The following is a 15,294-nucleotide window of genomic DNA, read 5'->3' as shown; positions in this document are numbered from 1 at the left end:
CACAAAATCCAGGAGCACTGGTGTGGTGAAATATGTGGCCAGAAAATGACCCCAATCAGGAAGCAGATAATCTCTTTCTACCACACCAGGAGCCTCCAATCAGATTTGGCAATCCTGTGTACAATTGCATTCCAAGCTGTAACAAGGAACTCTGAATTCACGTAACTTACAGAGGAAAGGAACTTAGCTGCTAGATGTCTTTAAGAACTCCTCGGTATATACATGTCACCAGATCTATATGACCAAACAGAATAGTCAAAAGGAAGCTTTCCATTGACCAATATATACAGTCATAGTAGCCTAACTACTTAAATCAGTGACATAAACGTCCTCCACTTCAATTAACTCATATGACTTGCTTTGATAGACTTAAGAAACATGGGGAAGGGAATATTTAAGTTTTGGAATTCAGAGAGAGGTGGAGTCATGAGTCATATCCCAAAACACCTACTTGTCTACTTCAGTCAGGAGGCACTGTCAGCTGTGAGTTGTATCACTTCAAGCAACTGGCTTTTATGCAGCAGAAACCACTATGGGAGCAAATTCAAGTTCATCTGAGGTAAGAAAATCTTCTCCCCATCTAAGCAACATAGTTTGAAGTTGTGAATATTCAATTTAGAAGCTCTTTATAGGCGTCTTTAAATGCAGGGAGACTGTTGGGTAGAATTTGGTGTTCAGAAATACTGGAGCTGGAAGAGTTGCCTATTGTTTGGAGCTTTCTAAAAAAAGAGCATGATATGTAGGCACCTTTTTATTCTTGTGGCATATGAGGCCTCAGAGCTAAAACAAATTTAACCTAGTAAAAGACATATGGAATATTTGAACATTTCAGTAAAGATAAATATGTCTGTAGCTGTGGAATTTATATTAGCATCTAGTAGCTACTTTACATCTATTTTTCTTTCTTTCTTCAGGGCCTGACTAACAATCCAGAACATCTGGCAAGACGGGTATGTACAAAATAGCTTTAAATCACTACAAATGTAAATTTAAAATATAACTGAAAATATACTGTGTGTGTTTTATGGAGGGTTGAGTAAGCTGGACCACTATCTTTTCTGTCATGGGCCATAGTATTTGCAGTTAGTTGGTAGCCAGGAGGAGTGGGTTGCTAGAGCTGATTCTGGCACAAAGGAAGGGTGCAAGGCTCCCTCATTCTTTCCCTCTGGCTTTGCTGGTGGCAGTTGGTAGCTAGGAGGTTCTGGTCTGCCCAGCTGGAGCTGGGTCCAGACATGCTGGCAGGATTCTTGGCTGTAGTCTGTTCTAATGTTGACTTTAATGGTGGCAATTGGTATCTTAGAGATGTAGAAGAAGGGCTGTCAGATACTGCCAGGTTCAGATAGAATGGAGAATTCCATCTACAGCTGTAATTCCAAATTCCATAGGTCCTTTATTGATAAATCCTTAGTGGTATTTTGGTCCATTGATCCTTATTTGTCACTGTAACCCTGTCCTTAAGCACTATGATGATCTCTATGTTTTCATTTTGATTTCCCCTCCCTTCTTAGAGTTCAGAAACCCCTAGAGATTTGGGGGTGGAACCCAGGGAAGCTGGAGTTGGGGAGGGGAAGGAGCTCAACAGGGATGCAGTGCCACAGAGTTCACCCTCCAAAGCTGCGATTTTCTCAAGTGGAATTTATCTCTATAGTCTGGAGATCAGTTGTAATTCCAGGAAAACGCCAGACTCCCCTCCACCTGGAGGCTGGCAACTTTACTTCTTTTCCACTGTGTCTTTCTAAGCTTGTTTCATTGTGTTTCATAGAAATCAGAGTGGATGTGAGGAAATTAATACTTATTAATATATAGATAGATATATAATGATAAAGATATAGATATTGAGAATATGCAGGAATAATTGAGGTTAAGCAGTTTTTATTGCGTTGAAGAGTTTAAGAATCAGTTCAGAATTATAAAGTACTGCCAAACAGTTAATTAGAAAGAGAAGTGGCAGTTCTCTATTTTGCACAGAACATGAAATATGATTGTGAGAATTTTGTAACATGATTGTGACCCCATGACCATATCACTGAGTAGGATCTGCTAATCTGTTATGAGATATAGCACCCAACTAGTTCAACTCAGGGCTTCTAAAAGTCAGTTGTTGATGAAGCAAGGAAATTTATGTGTTTCCTACTGTGAGTTTCTTCCCCACTCCAAATAGGAGAAAAAGTTAGGATTGCCAATCCCCAGGTGGGGGCAGGGGATCCCCTGGTTTGAAGGATCTCCCCTTCATGCCAGAAAGCAGGAGACTGGTCCCCATAGGATATAATGGAGAATCAGTCAGTGGCTCTGGGGAGGCTGTTTTTTGAGACAGAGGCACCACATTTTCAGCATAGCATCTGGTGCATCTCCTAAACACCCCCCCCCCGCCCAGTTTGAAAAAGATTGGACCAGGGTGTCCAATTCTAAGAGTCCCAAAAGAAGGTGCCCCCATCCGCCATTATTTCCATTGAAGGGAAGGCATTTAAAAGGTGCACAGTCCCTTTAAATGTGATGGCCAGAATTTCCTTCCACAAGATCAGAGTTCAATTGTGCTTGTCACAATCTTGCTCCTGAGTCCACCCCCAAAGTCTCCTGGCTCCATTTCCAAAGTCCCCAGATATTTCTTGAGTTGGACCTGGCAACCCTGGAAAAAGTATACAAGGCAGATTCAAATGGTCTGATCTGAAGGCACCAGAATGAAACAATATATCACTGACATAACAGCATGTCTTGTTCTATTATAATAGCCTGTCTTGTTCTACCATCTTGTTCTAACATCATAATCTTATCTAAGTCAGCCAACCAGGGCTCAGTGGCATAATGTTTCAATGGACATACCTCCAAGGAGGCATATCTGAGCTGTGGCCCAGGAGGGTGAGACTTTCAGCATGGTCTAAACCTTAAGCAGAATGAGGATGTAATGTGTGTCTTGAGGTGATAGAATATACTGTACTGTTCAAGTGAACATAAATGGGAGAAAATTGACAGATCAGAGACTAAGGTGGTATCCCACACAATTTCTAGAGTGCCAGTTTTGTACTGTTGTAATCACAACAGGATTAGCATCTAAAGCATCTCCCCAATGTTGTTTAACATCTACATGCGCCTCCTTGCCCAGATTGCCCGGAGGTATGGACTGGGTTGCCATCAATATGCTGATGACACCCAGCTCTATCTACTGATGGACGACTGGCCTGGAGATGATCCAGAAAATCTGGGCCAGGCGCTGCAAGCTGTGGCAGGATGGCTCAGGCTGAGTGGGTTGAAGCTGAATCCAATGAAGACAGAGGTCCTGTGCCCGGGCCATGGTGGTCTAGAAAGGGAAATTCCCCTACCGGTCTTTGATGGTGCGCCACTGAAAACAGTGCTCAGGGTCAAGAGCCTGGGGGTGCTACTGGAGCCTTCCTTGTCAATGGAGGCCCAGATAACGGCTACTGCTAAATCCACCTTTTTTCATCTGAGATGGGCAAGGCAGTTGGCTCCCTTCCTGGAGCGCGATGACCTGGCAACAGTGATCCATGCAACGGTCACCTTGAGATTAGACTACTGTAATGCCCTCTACATGGGGCTGCCCCTGTGCCGAACCCGGAAACTGCAGCTAGTGCAGAACGCAGCAGCCAGATTGTTAATGGGACTCCCTAAGTGGGAGCACATACAGCCTAGGCTGCGGGAACTGCACTGGCTGCCAATCGTGTACCGGATTCGTTACAAGGTGCTGGCTACTACCTTTAAAGCCCTATATGGCTGAGGACCTGTCTACCTTAGGGACCATCTCTCCCCATATGTTCCCCAGAGAGTGCTTTGATCTAGCTTGCAAAACCTGCTGACAATCCCTGGGCCGAAGGAGGTCAAATTGAAAACAACAGGAGAGAGGGCCTTCTCGGTTACAGCACCCCGCTGGTGAAACCAGCTACCAGAAGAGGTACGGGCCTTGTGGGACCTTGACCAGTTCCGCCGGGCCTGTGAGACCATCCTCTTACAGCTGGCTTTTTAATGTGGAAGTATTATATCATCACTATGCAAGCTATGTGGTATTTGTAGCACCAAATTAATCTGTGTTTTAAATTGTTTTACTGATGTTTTAATGCTTAACTAATGTAATACTTTAAATCGGGGTATTTTGTTTGTTTATTATCTATTACTGTAATGCTGTATTTATGTTATATTATGTTATGTGAGCCGCCCTGAGCCTACTTCGGCAGGGAGGGCGTGATATAAATTAAAAATTAAAAATATATATAGTCAATTCTACCACTCTTCCACCTCATTCTGCTCCTAATGATCTTGTCTTCAGCAGTAGGATGGGCATATGAAACTGCCTAATGCTAAGACAGACTGTGATTGATTTCACACTAGGTTTGTTCCAGGTGGAGAGCCCTTTTGCCCCCAGCACTTCTCTTGGTTTTCGCACAAGCTGCCTGGGAGCTGTGAGTTGGCGCGTCGCTTTTCCGCAGCAAGCAGAAACCGCTTGTAAGAGGATCTCACTTGCTGTGGAAAAGCAGCGCACCAACACACAGCTCTGGGGCAGCTTGTGCGAAAACCAAGAGAAGCACTGGGAGCAAAAGGTCTCTCCACCCAGAACAAGCCTTAGTGCGAAATAGGTGTGTGATGGAAACAGACCCATGTGTGAAGTGGCATTGCTTTAATGCAGTTCTGCGGAGATTAAAACATCTTTGGCTAAATTAAGCAATACATACACCATTATAAATCACAAGACTGCATGGCAGGAAAAGAATCCTTTTGCAGAGCTCAGCATCCTAGGCTGAGAAGAATAAGGAATCTGCTCATTTATACCAAGTTCAGAATGAAAACCATATGTTTTCCAAAGAGATAATTACTCATGATTTAGTTAAACTAAATAAAGGGTTTAACTAAACCATGAGTAATTATCAATTATTATTCCTGAAAAGGTTAAAAGGCCATCATGAAAATAAGGAAAAACTTGTAAAAGGCATTGCAATTGCACAGTACAGCAACAGATTGTGTGGCACTTCTACCCTATCTAATGGAATAAACTGAAATTTCTAAGATTCCTATCCAGAGTTCTATAAAAGAGAAACAAAGCCGCTTTCACTGAATTTCAGGTTTGAGAAATCTAAATATTTCACAGGTTATATTTACATTTAGGTTATGTTTACATAGGCAAACACATAACTCAAAAGCATTGCCTAATATTCCTCTGAGCAGGCAACAGTACTTCACAACAAGTAGCTATTTCAGTCCCGTCCTGAAATTTTTCTGTATATAGGACCAGCTTTTCATAACACATTGTAATTGTGAAAAGTAGATGTTCATAGCTTGAAACACACCTTTTTACTTATTTTTCTCAAGGGTAAAACACTGAGAAGGATTGTTAGGTTGTTACAGGAAGCAGTTAGCAATGCTGAGAAGCAGAGTAAACCAACAGGTGCAAATGTATTATATAAATACAAGCAGTAAATATCACCACAAGACTATTGGTTAATTTAGAGTTGTACAGTCTACTCCAGAGGGCTCCCCCCACCAATCTTGTTGAGCCTGTGAGTATGTTGGAATTTTGAGGACAGCATGTTGGTAGCATCAAAAAATGGCTGCCATGCAGTATTTGGGTCAATCACAAAATTCTGTTCTAAGCCAAGCATCCTCCTATGATAGGCAGTTGTTTCTGGTTGGGCGCTACCTGCAGACATGGTGATGCCTCCTGTGCTCTTCTGAACTTCTTCCTGCTCCAGTAAGGTGGAGAAAAGCTAGCTATGGGTATTTGCTTTGGATAAGAGATACTTTGGGAAGAAGCAAATGGGCACTAGAAGACCCACTGGTGAGTGGGTGCTATGGTGTCCATAGGCAGCACATTGGAGATCACCGATTTACTGACTGGCAGCTGCTCTCTCAAGTAGGGATTGAACCAGAGCCTTACACAAATCATGGCAAAATTCAAAACTGCACCGGTTGAATTATTACTCTCACACATAAAGTGTGTAAATAAGCATTTAGTGCAATATAAAACAATATATGCAGCCATTAGAACGCACACCCTCTCATCGCTCTCCCAGTCCGTTTTCCTTGTGAAGGTCTTAGAGGCATTGCCTTCTGCTGCTTTTTGCAGTCCGGACCTCGGGTGGAGTTGGGAGCGTCATTCTGTGCAACTTCTCTTAGAGAGAACAAAGACCGTATTTCCTGGATTATTTATGATTTCGTAGGAGTAACTCTTCATCAGTCTTCTCTCAATGCTGCTTTTACTGGAGCCACAGTAAACTGAATTCATTCATGGATCAACACATGCGTTCACAAATCTCTGCTACCGGAGAGATTACAGCTTGCTCAAAAAGGATCACTGTGATCATGCAGTAATGTGTTACAACTAGGGATGGGCATGGTCCAGGAAAAAAAGGGAATGCAGAGGTTCAAGGTCCATGGGGTTTATGGACCCCAGACCACAAACCTCCACATTTAATGAACCCAGTTGTGGTGGGTGAAGTCATTGCTCGGTGGGCTTGTGAAGGCTGAGCAGCAACTTCACCTACCCAGGTGCGTGAAATCACTGCTCAGCCTTCACTTGCATGCTGTGCAGCTTTACAAAATCCGTTCCCAATACAAAATGCATTCCCTTTAAATGGCTTTTGCAAGCCCTGCTGACACGAACCTTATGGAAGGATTGTGGGAGGTTTGTGTTGGCAGAATGGCACAGACTGGGATCATGGACCCTAGACTGGGCCCAGTCCATGGAAAAATTAGGTCTGTGGACTGATTCATGTCCATCCCTAGTTACAACCTCAACATGAGAACACACAAAATGATGCCTCCATGAGAGTACTGCCTGTGATCTCAGCCATGACCCTGTACATTCTCATTAAAACAAACTAAAAAAACCTCCTTATGCTCCCATCAGAAGGGTATTCCTGCTTTTCCTACACTCAGGCAGCCTTCAGAGGTATTCAGAATATCTCTTACTGTCTTACTGGAAAGCCAGGAGGATCGGAGCCTCTCAGTTGTGTTTGAGAATACTTTCCAAAGCCCTGGGGCAGTCACTGAAGAACCTGAGCCCAGAGTGTAGCAGAGCATGCCTTTGACAATGGTGCACTTATAATAGATCTTGATGCAGTTCATCAAGTATGTGAGCCCCAGGTAGTCTGCTAAGTTTCCCGCTATAGTGGGAGATCTGCTGGCAATCCCTGACTTCCAGCACTGCTCAGTTGAAATGGTGGGAGGAATAGAGGAGGAATAATGGTGAGAAAATCCATGTTGTGGCAATGCTGTCATGGCATTGCTGCAATGCCAATTTCCATTTCCACCCGCCATCCGATTGATAGAGAGTGTAATGTACTGAGTGACGAGACGTGTTGAAGGCAACATACTTTATTGGCGAGTACATCACAAGAGGTAGACACGCGGGTTGGGTCCCGATTATATACATACCCCGGAACAACCCTCCGTCTGGCCAGGTCCAATCCTGGCCAGTTAAACTTCCCACCACAAATCTTGATTGGCGGAGCGTATTAGCGAGCTACATCCGGGGACCCGTGGGCTTCCACTGGTTGCCTCTGTAGCGTTCGCTGTGTTGTAACATTAAGACTGACATTCAAGACATAACAGACATTCAAGACATAGATTTATTTCAGGTTTGTTATTGGAAACTAGACAAATCTTTATTTTGCTTCCTCAGTACAAATTATCACTGAACCTGAGCTGTATTCTTGATTGCTGTTGTGCAATTTTGTTTTTTTATTTGGCAGCTGTGCTCCCAGATAGATTTATTTATTAACAGCCGTGTATGTACAAAAGATACTACAACAGTCACACATAAAGAAACATTCCTACAATTAAAAACACGGCAAAACATGGTGGAATTGGAGATTGCGCAGCACTGTGGGCTAAAACACTGCCAGCACCTGGATTTTTTACCTTTTGTATGTGATGGCTGCTCCCAAGTTTTCTGTCTTCAGCACAGAAGCTGGTCTGCTCATGGTTGCTCTGAGGTAAATCTGAAAAGTGAGAAAGTGAAACCAGATCATCACAAATCTTTCTTGTGCTCATACAGAGGTTGTGATGGGAAAGAACTTGTACCAGTACTATGCTCATTTTGCGAAAAACAGTTTTGCTTAAGGCATCATCATCATCAGTCAGATCATGAATGTGAGAAACTGGAATCCCCTAAGCCTCGCATGGCTGTCATCCAACAACTTGTTAAAAATATTGTAGATTCTAAGAAAGAAACCACAGTGATGCAAAGATGCAAAGCAGCCAAGAATGCTGAAACAGCAGCAAAAGTGTCCATAATGAAACTAAAAATGCATGCATGTGGTGATAAGTCCTTGTCACTGACAGAGAATCTACTTCCAAGTATTTTTACCAAAAGGAGACAAGGAGAAAAGCAAGCCCATGTTCTTTTGTAGTAAATGGAGCATTGGCAAAATAATTGATTCAGCAGCTTCCTTAGCAAATCTTAAAAATGACAACAAGAAAAGCACTGCCAAGAAATTAAGACTTTGCCACCCAGCTTCTGGAGGAGCTATGCCTTTGGACCATACCTTGGCATCTTGGATAAGCTACAAAGAATGCCCACTCTATAATGGTGGAAATGTTATCTTGGAATATCTTGATAATGAATCTCAGTTTTTAGAAGATACAAATTCATATGTAGAATAATTACAAGGAGCTCTTGATATGTAATAATCAGATTCAGTACAAAACAAGGTTTTGGACTGTTTAAAGCTGTGTGGCATAAGGGGAGGTGGTTTATTGACAGGAATCGGTTTTAGAAGTAGATATATTAGAATATAGCTTACTTCATTCTACAGTAGGACAAGGATCTGAATAACTTGCACGTGTTTGTCCCTTGATGCTTCTTGACCTAAAGCATGAACTGTCTCCATTGAAAAATATTGAGTCTGATTTGACAATCAGGGCAGCTGTATTGGTCTGCGCTAGAAGAGCTAGATTCAAGCCCAGTATCACCTTAGAGATGAACCAAGAATTACGGATTATAAGATTTCAAGAGTCAAAGCTCCCCTCACCAAAGTTGACATTGGATACTCTGAAAACCCCACCGGTGATCTGTGCTGCCTCATAAGAACATACAATTCACCATAAATGCAGAAGCTAGCTTTTGATGAGCTTATAGGAAAAGCATCCAAACGAGAGTAGAAACATTACTTCGATTCTTAACTCTACAGAGAAGCAAATGTGCAGGTACAAGTTGGTTTGTGAAAAGGTTACACTTTGTTGTCACCATAATTTCTTTTGTCCGTGTTGCAGAAGACCTTGGCATTTTCTTAACACAGATCTTGGTGACTGAAAATTTACTCAGAAACTAAGATGATGTAATCAAACGAGGAAATATGTGGTGATACAAAGACACTTTGTCTTCACCACCTTACATCTACTGCTCCTGTGTTGTCTTCCTGATCACTAGGCATAGCACCATGTGCACAGCCTCTGAAGCACTTCACTGTATCACAAGATGCAGTTTGAGAGGGAGCATATGTTCTTTCATTCCATCTTCTTATTTCAAAGCTACCAGTAGTTGTTTCTCAGAGCTAAGAAAAATGGAAGTTGTAAAAACTGTTTTTATGCCCACCAAGTGTTTGCAAGCATATGCCTTGCATAACAAAGTTAGTGTATGAAAACCTTCTCAACTTTCTACCAATGCAGTGTCTGTTACAGTATACAGCAGAGAATTTTCTGTGGTGACCCTGATTTTATGGAATTACCTAAAGAAGGAAAGCTGATTAACATAAGCTTGTTGACCACAGGCACTTTTGTTTTAAGGACAAGCTTTAGGGGAGACTGGGTCTTTGAACTGGTACGTGGTTCATGATTTCAGTACTTAAATTTTATATCAGAACAGCATTTGGAGTTTTGTGGGTTTTTTAATCAGTATAATAGTGTTTTTGGAATCTGCTCTACACTCATGATGCAAGAACTGAAAGACCACTGTCCTGTATTAGACTAAAAACGTCATCTTGTCCAGCATCCTATTCCACATAGCTGACAGCCAGATGATTTGGGGAACTCCACAAAGCAGGTGCTCATGAAGTCTGGAAAGCCACTGGAGAAAAAACCCCATGAACTATACATCTAGGAAAGCTTTGCATTTTACAATATCTTTGTCAGTTATTTTAGTTGCAAACTTCTGGAACATGCAGTATTGTATTTCAGTACAATGCACAGTATAACCATATCCTGCTAGAACTATTGAGTCCTTTGATATCAGAGGGCACCAGCTATCTTTGGTTTGAAATAAAGTACATAGTTGTAATTTTGTCTATGGAAAAAAAACAACAACACAATTTACAATGCTAATAAAATAAATTAATAAATCAAGATCCCATATTTACTTGAGAAACAACTGAATAGCAGTGGAGGTGTCAGGACCTGCCAGCAGGAAGTCTCTCATGATAGCAGGAATAACATAGAACTTCAGGAGAATCCTAGAGTGTCATGCTGACACAATGACATTACTTTCAGGCTCCTGAAGTGATGTCATGGTGTTGCTGCAATGCCACCCCCATGTCCCCACCCTGCCCAGTCTCTTGCTGGGCATCAACTGCCAGTTGGCAACCGTAGCTCCAGCTCATGAAGTGTATAGTAGTTAGAGTGTCAAATGAACTGAGGAAACCTGGGCTCATATCTTCCTTGGCAACTTTCTGGGCAGCTTTGAGCCAGTTTCTCTCTCTGTCAGCCTAACCTAACTTAGCTCACTAAATTGTAAGGATGGAATGAAGGATGGCAGAACAACCATACCATCCTGAGCTCCTAAGCCTAGGACTGCAGTTACATAAGCAGTTTGATCCAATATCTTTGAGGTACCCTTACAGATTTAAAAAGCACGGTCAGAGAGTAACATCTGCCTGCCTACCATGCTCCAGTTGTCACTAACTTGTTCTTTGACTGTGGAGTTAATGGACACTGGAGACAGTCCTGTCTTTATGGATGCCAGCTTTCACCCCACATTTCCAGTTGTCTGAACTCCCCTCTTGAGAAATCATAAGAACATAAGAACATAAGAGAAGCCATGTTAGATCAGGCCAATGGCCCATCCAGTCCAACATTCTGTGTCACACAGCGGCCAATATATATATATATATATATATATATATATATATATATATATATATATATATATATATATATATATATATATATACACACACACACACACACACACACATACACACTGTGGCTAATAGCCACTGATGGACCTCTGCTCCATATTTTTATCTAACCCCCTCTTGAAGGTGGCCATGCTTGTGGCCGCCACCACCTCCTGTGGCAGTGAATTCCACATGTTAATCACCCTTTGGGTGAAGAAGTACTTCCTTTTATCCGTTTTAACCTGTCTGCTCAACAATTTCATCGAATGCCCACAAGTTCTCGTATTGTGAGAAAGGGAGAAAAGTACTTCTTTCTCTACTTTCTCCATCCCATGAATTATCTTGTAAACCTCTATCATGCCACCCCTCAGTCGACGTTTCTCCAAGCTAAAGAGCCCTAAGCGTTTCAACCTTTCTTCATAGGGAAGGTGTTCCAGCCCTTTAATCATTCTAGTTGCCCTTTTCTGAACTTTCTCCAATGCTATAATATCCTTTTTGAGGTGCGGTGACCAGAACTGCACACAGTACTCCAAATGAGACCGCACCATCGATTTATACAGGGGCATTATGATACTGGCTGATTTGTTTTCAGTTCCCTTCCTAATAATTCCCAGCATGGCGTTGGCCTTTTTTATTGCAAACGCACACTGTCTTGACATTTTCAGTGAATTATCTACCACGACCCCAAGATCTCTCTCTTGGTCAGTCTCTGCCAGTTCACACCCCATCAACTTGTATTTGTAGCTGGGATTCTTGGCCCCAATGTGCATTACTTTGCACTTGGCCACATTGAACCGCATCTGCCACGTTGACGCCCACTCACCCAGCCTCAACAGATCCCTTTGGAGTTCCTCACAATCCTCTCTGGTTCTCACCACCCTGAACAATTTAGTGTCATCCGCAAATTTGGCCACTTCACTGCTCACTCCCAACTCTAAATCATTTATGAACAAGTTAAAGAGCATGGGACCCAGTACCGAGCCCTGCGGCACCCCACTGCTTACCGTCCTCCACTGCGAAGACTGCCCATTTATACTCACTCTCTGCTTCCTATTACTCAGCCAGTTTTTGATCCACAAGAGGACCTGTCCTTTTACTCCATGACTCTCAAGCTTTCTAAGGAGCCTTTGATGAGGAACTTTATCAAAAGCTTTCTGGAAGTCAAGGTAAACAACATCTATCGGGTCTCCTTTGTCCACAAGTTTGTTTACCCCCTCAAAGAAATGTAACAGGTTAGTGAGGCAAGATCTTCCCTTACAGGACCCATGCTGAGTCTTCCTCAATAACCCGTGTTCATCAATGTGCCTACTCATTCTGTCCTTGATAATGGTTTCTACCAACTTTCCCGGTATTGAAGTCAGACTGACTGGCCTGTAATTTCCTGGATCTCCTCTGGAACCCTTTTTAAAGATGGGGGTGACATTTGCTACCTTCCAGTCCTCAGGAACAGAGGCAGATTTCAATGAAAGATTACAGATTTTTGTTAGAAGATCCACAAGTTCAACTTTGAGTTCTTTCAGAACTCTCGGATGTATGCCATCCGGACCCGGTGACTTATTAGTTTTTAATTTGTCTATCAGTTGTAGGACCTCCTCTTTTGTCACCTCAATCTGACTTAGGTCTTTCAACACCCCTTCCAATATTAGTGGTTCTGGGGCGGGCAAACACTTCTCATCTTCCACGGTGAAGACGGAGGCAAAAAATGCATTCAGCTTCTCAGCCATTTCCCTATCCTCCTTCAGTAATCCTTTTACCCCATGGTCATCCAAGGGCCCCACTGCTTCCCTGGCTGGTTTCCTACTTCTAATATATTTGAAGAAATTTTTATTGTTGGTCTTTATGTTTTTTGCAATATGCTCCTCATGTCAAACCATTTGGGAAGTTAAACTTTCTCTTCTGTTTCTGCCTCCCTGTGGGATCTACTAAAGTTCCGCAGGGTCTGCAAAACAGAGCTCTTCCTCCAGGCCTTCAGTTGAGGCACTGAGTGTCTCCTTGTTATTAGGCCTTCCCTAGGCCCCAGGGCCCCAACTGATCAACTGTAACAGTATCTGTCAAGGCATAAACTGTGGTTGCTGGATTTCTGGATGTTTTAATGTGGAATTTTAATGTTGTGTTTTTATTGTCATACATAAGTGATGGAACCTGCTCTGAGCCTGCCCATGGGAAGGCTGGGATATAAATTCAATAAAATACATAAAGTAAATAGATCAGGTAGCAATGTGCACATAGGCACATAATCACCCCCTGGCATTGTCAGTCACTGTGGCCAAGGAGTCATTCTGGACTGGGAGTTGCTGGGGGAGTTGTTCTTGAGCAACAACCCCCCAACCCCTCTCCCATTTCTGTGTCAGAGTTGCTGTTGAAGAGTATCCCATGATCGACACAAGGGTAAATGTACTGAAGTCAGTGGGACTACTTTCACATGCTCTGCACTTTAACCCCCCAGGTATTCCAAGGATGAAAAGTGAAGGGAAGGAGGCTAAGAGGGGGTGGAGTACTTGGCAGAGGAATTGCGGAGCTGTCAAAACAGAGCTGGAGCTTTGGATACAGACTTATGTGCAGGGGTGAAAGAAAAAAAAGGAGATGCTGCAACCATGGACAAGCGCGTAGTATTCAGGGTGGTTCAGGGTGGGATGCCTGATCAAAATTTCCCATTAAAAAATAAAACAGTGTAATTAGAGATGCAGCCTAGGGGATCCCCCAGTTTGGAGACCCTCCTCCCACTTTGGGGTCATCAGAAAGCAGGGGGGGGGGAGGAAAATGTCTGTTGGGCCCTCCATTATTCCCTGTGGAAACTGATTCCCACAGGGTAGAATGGATAATTTATATGTGGGTTTGTGGGACTCTGGGAGGCTGTTTTTTGAGGTAGAAGCACGAAAATTTGCACATAGCATCCAGTGCCTCTCCCCTAAATACCCTCCAAGTTTCAAAAGGATTGGACCAGGGGGTCTAATTCTATGAGCCCCCAAAGAAGGTGCCACTATCCTTCATTATTTCCAATTGAGGTAAGGCATTTAAAAGGTGTGCAGTCCCTTTAAATGTGATGGCTAGAACTCCCTTTGGAGTTCAGTTGTGCTTTTCACAACCTTGCTCCTGTCTCCACCCCCAAAGTTTCCTGTCTCCACCCCCAAAGTCCCCAGATATTTCTTGAATTGGACTTGGCAACCCTAATGTGGCCAGATCGCACCAAGCCTGTATTATGTCAGTAGCCTGTTACATATTTAGGTGGTGTACTGCAGTGATTCTCATCCTGGGGCCATATGGCCCCCAAGGGGGTCTCATGATATTCCAAGGGGGCCACAGGTAAAAATTGCATAAATAGGGGGCCATGGCATGGGACAAGGGGGCTACAGAGGGAAGTGAGAAGTGAAGAAAACAGAGAAGTGACCGAGAAGAGAAAACAGAAAAGACAGTGTGTGGGGTGCTGTTTCTTCATGCAAGTGTAACCCTGAGTCCGCTAGGGGATCTAAAGAGCAGGGGTATTCCATAAAAGGAAGAAAAAGTGCAACTTCCCCAGAGTTATTGGGAGGCCTAAAGGACTCCAGATTTTGTAAACCTACATATTTGATATTCTAGGTATGAGAATTCCTTATACTTATGTTAATTGGCTACCAGTTTGTATTTTGATTGCTGCTGTGAATGTTTGTAATGGATGTTTTATGAATCTTCTGAGAGTTATTGGAGGGCCTAAACTGCCCTCAAGCTTTTATTACAAAAGCATGCGCAGAGCTGCAAGTGTGTTCACCTTCAAAGGACTATAGAAGTCAGAAAGGACTGAGCCCCTGGTCTGGTTGAACACAGCAGGCCTGAACTGTTAAATGTTAATCAGGGTGGGATCACATTGTCAATGACTTGACCTCTCTTCGTTCTTAACTGATGTTGTGTCCTAGGTTCAAATGGAGAACTGTTACTTTTGGAGGGAACTGTTACTTTTGGAGGGAAGCTGAACAAGCCAAGCTTGTACTCCACACCAGGGTTCCAGAGAAGGCCTAAGCGTGCCCAATCAGGGGAAGGATTGAAACATAAGTAGCCAATCAACATCTAGGCTCATACTGTACCCTGATAGGCCCTTAGGCCTCTGTAAATAGCCAATCCATGTACATAGTTAAGGTCCAATCAGAAGGGGGCAAGAATTGTATAAAAGGAGCGGGAGGTTTGAATAGAGCTCAGTCTGTGTTGGTGTTCCTGAAGTAAAGCTTGCTGAAATCACTCTCCGACTCTGGTCTCTTACTGCGCCGAC

General features: G+C 43.0%; 1 protein-coding gene and 1 pseudogene across 1 annotated transcript in view; both read left to right on the top strand.

The window, feature by feature from the left end:
* Nucleotides 1-450: 450 nt before the first annotated feature.
* LOC132589611 (cytosolic phospholipase A2 epsilon-like) overlaps nt 451-15,294 on the top strand; it is a 106,481-nt gene continuing 91,637 nt past the window's right edge. The window contains exons 1-2 of the mRNA XM_060262360.1: nt 451-559; nt 915-950. Coding sequence (XP_060118343.1) covers nt 533-559; nt 915-950 — 63 coding nt within the window. The 5' untranslated portion in view covers nt 451-532. The remainder of the gene's footprint in view (nt 560-914; nt 951-15,294) is intronic.
* On the top strand, nt 7,800-8,861 carry LOC132589148 (AN1-type zinc finger protein 1-like; annotated as a pseudogene).

The sequence above is a fragment of the Heteronotia binoei genome, chromosome 21 (assembly GCF_032191835.1).
Source record: "Heteronotia binoei isolate CCM8104 ecotype False Entrance Well chromosome 21, APGP_CSIRO_Hbin_v1, whole genome shotgun sequence".
In the NCBI taxonomy this organism is placed as follows: Eukaryota; Metazoa; Chordata; class Lepidosauria; order Squamata; family Gekkonidae; genus Heteronotia; species Heteronotia binoei.
The sequence above is the reverse complement of the archived record's forward strand: the minus strand, read 5'-3'. Positions and strand labels throughout refer to the sequence as shown.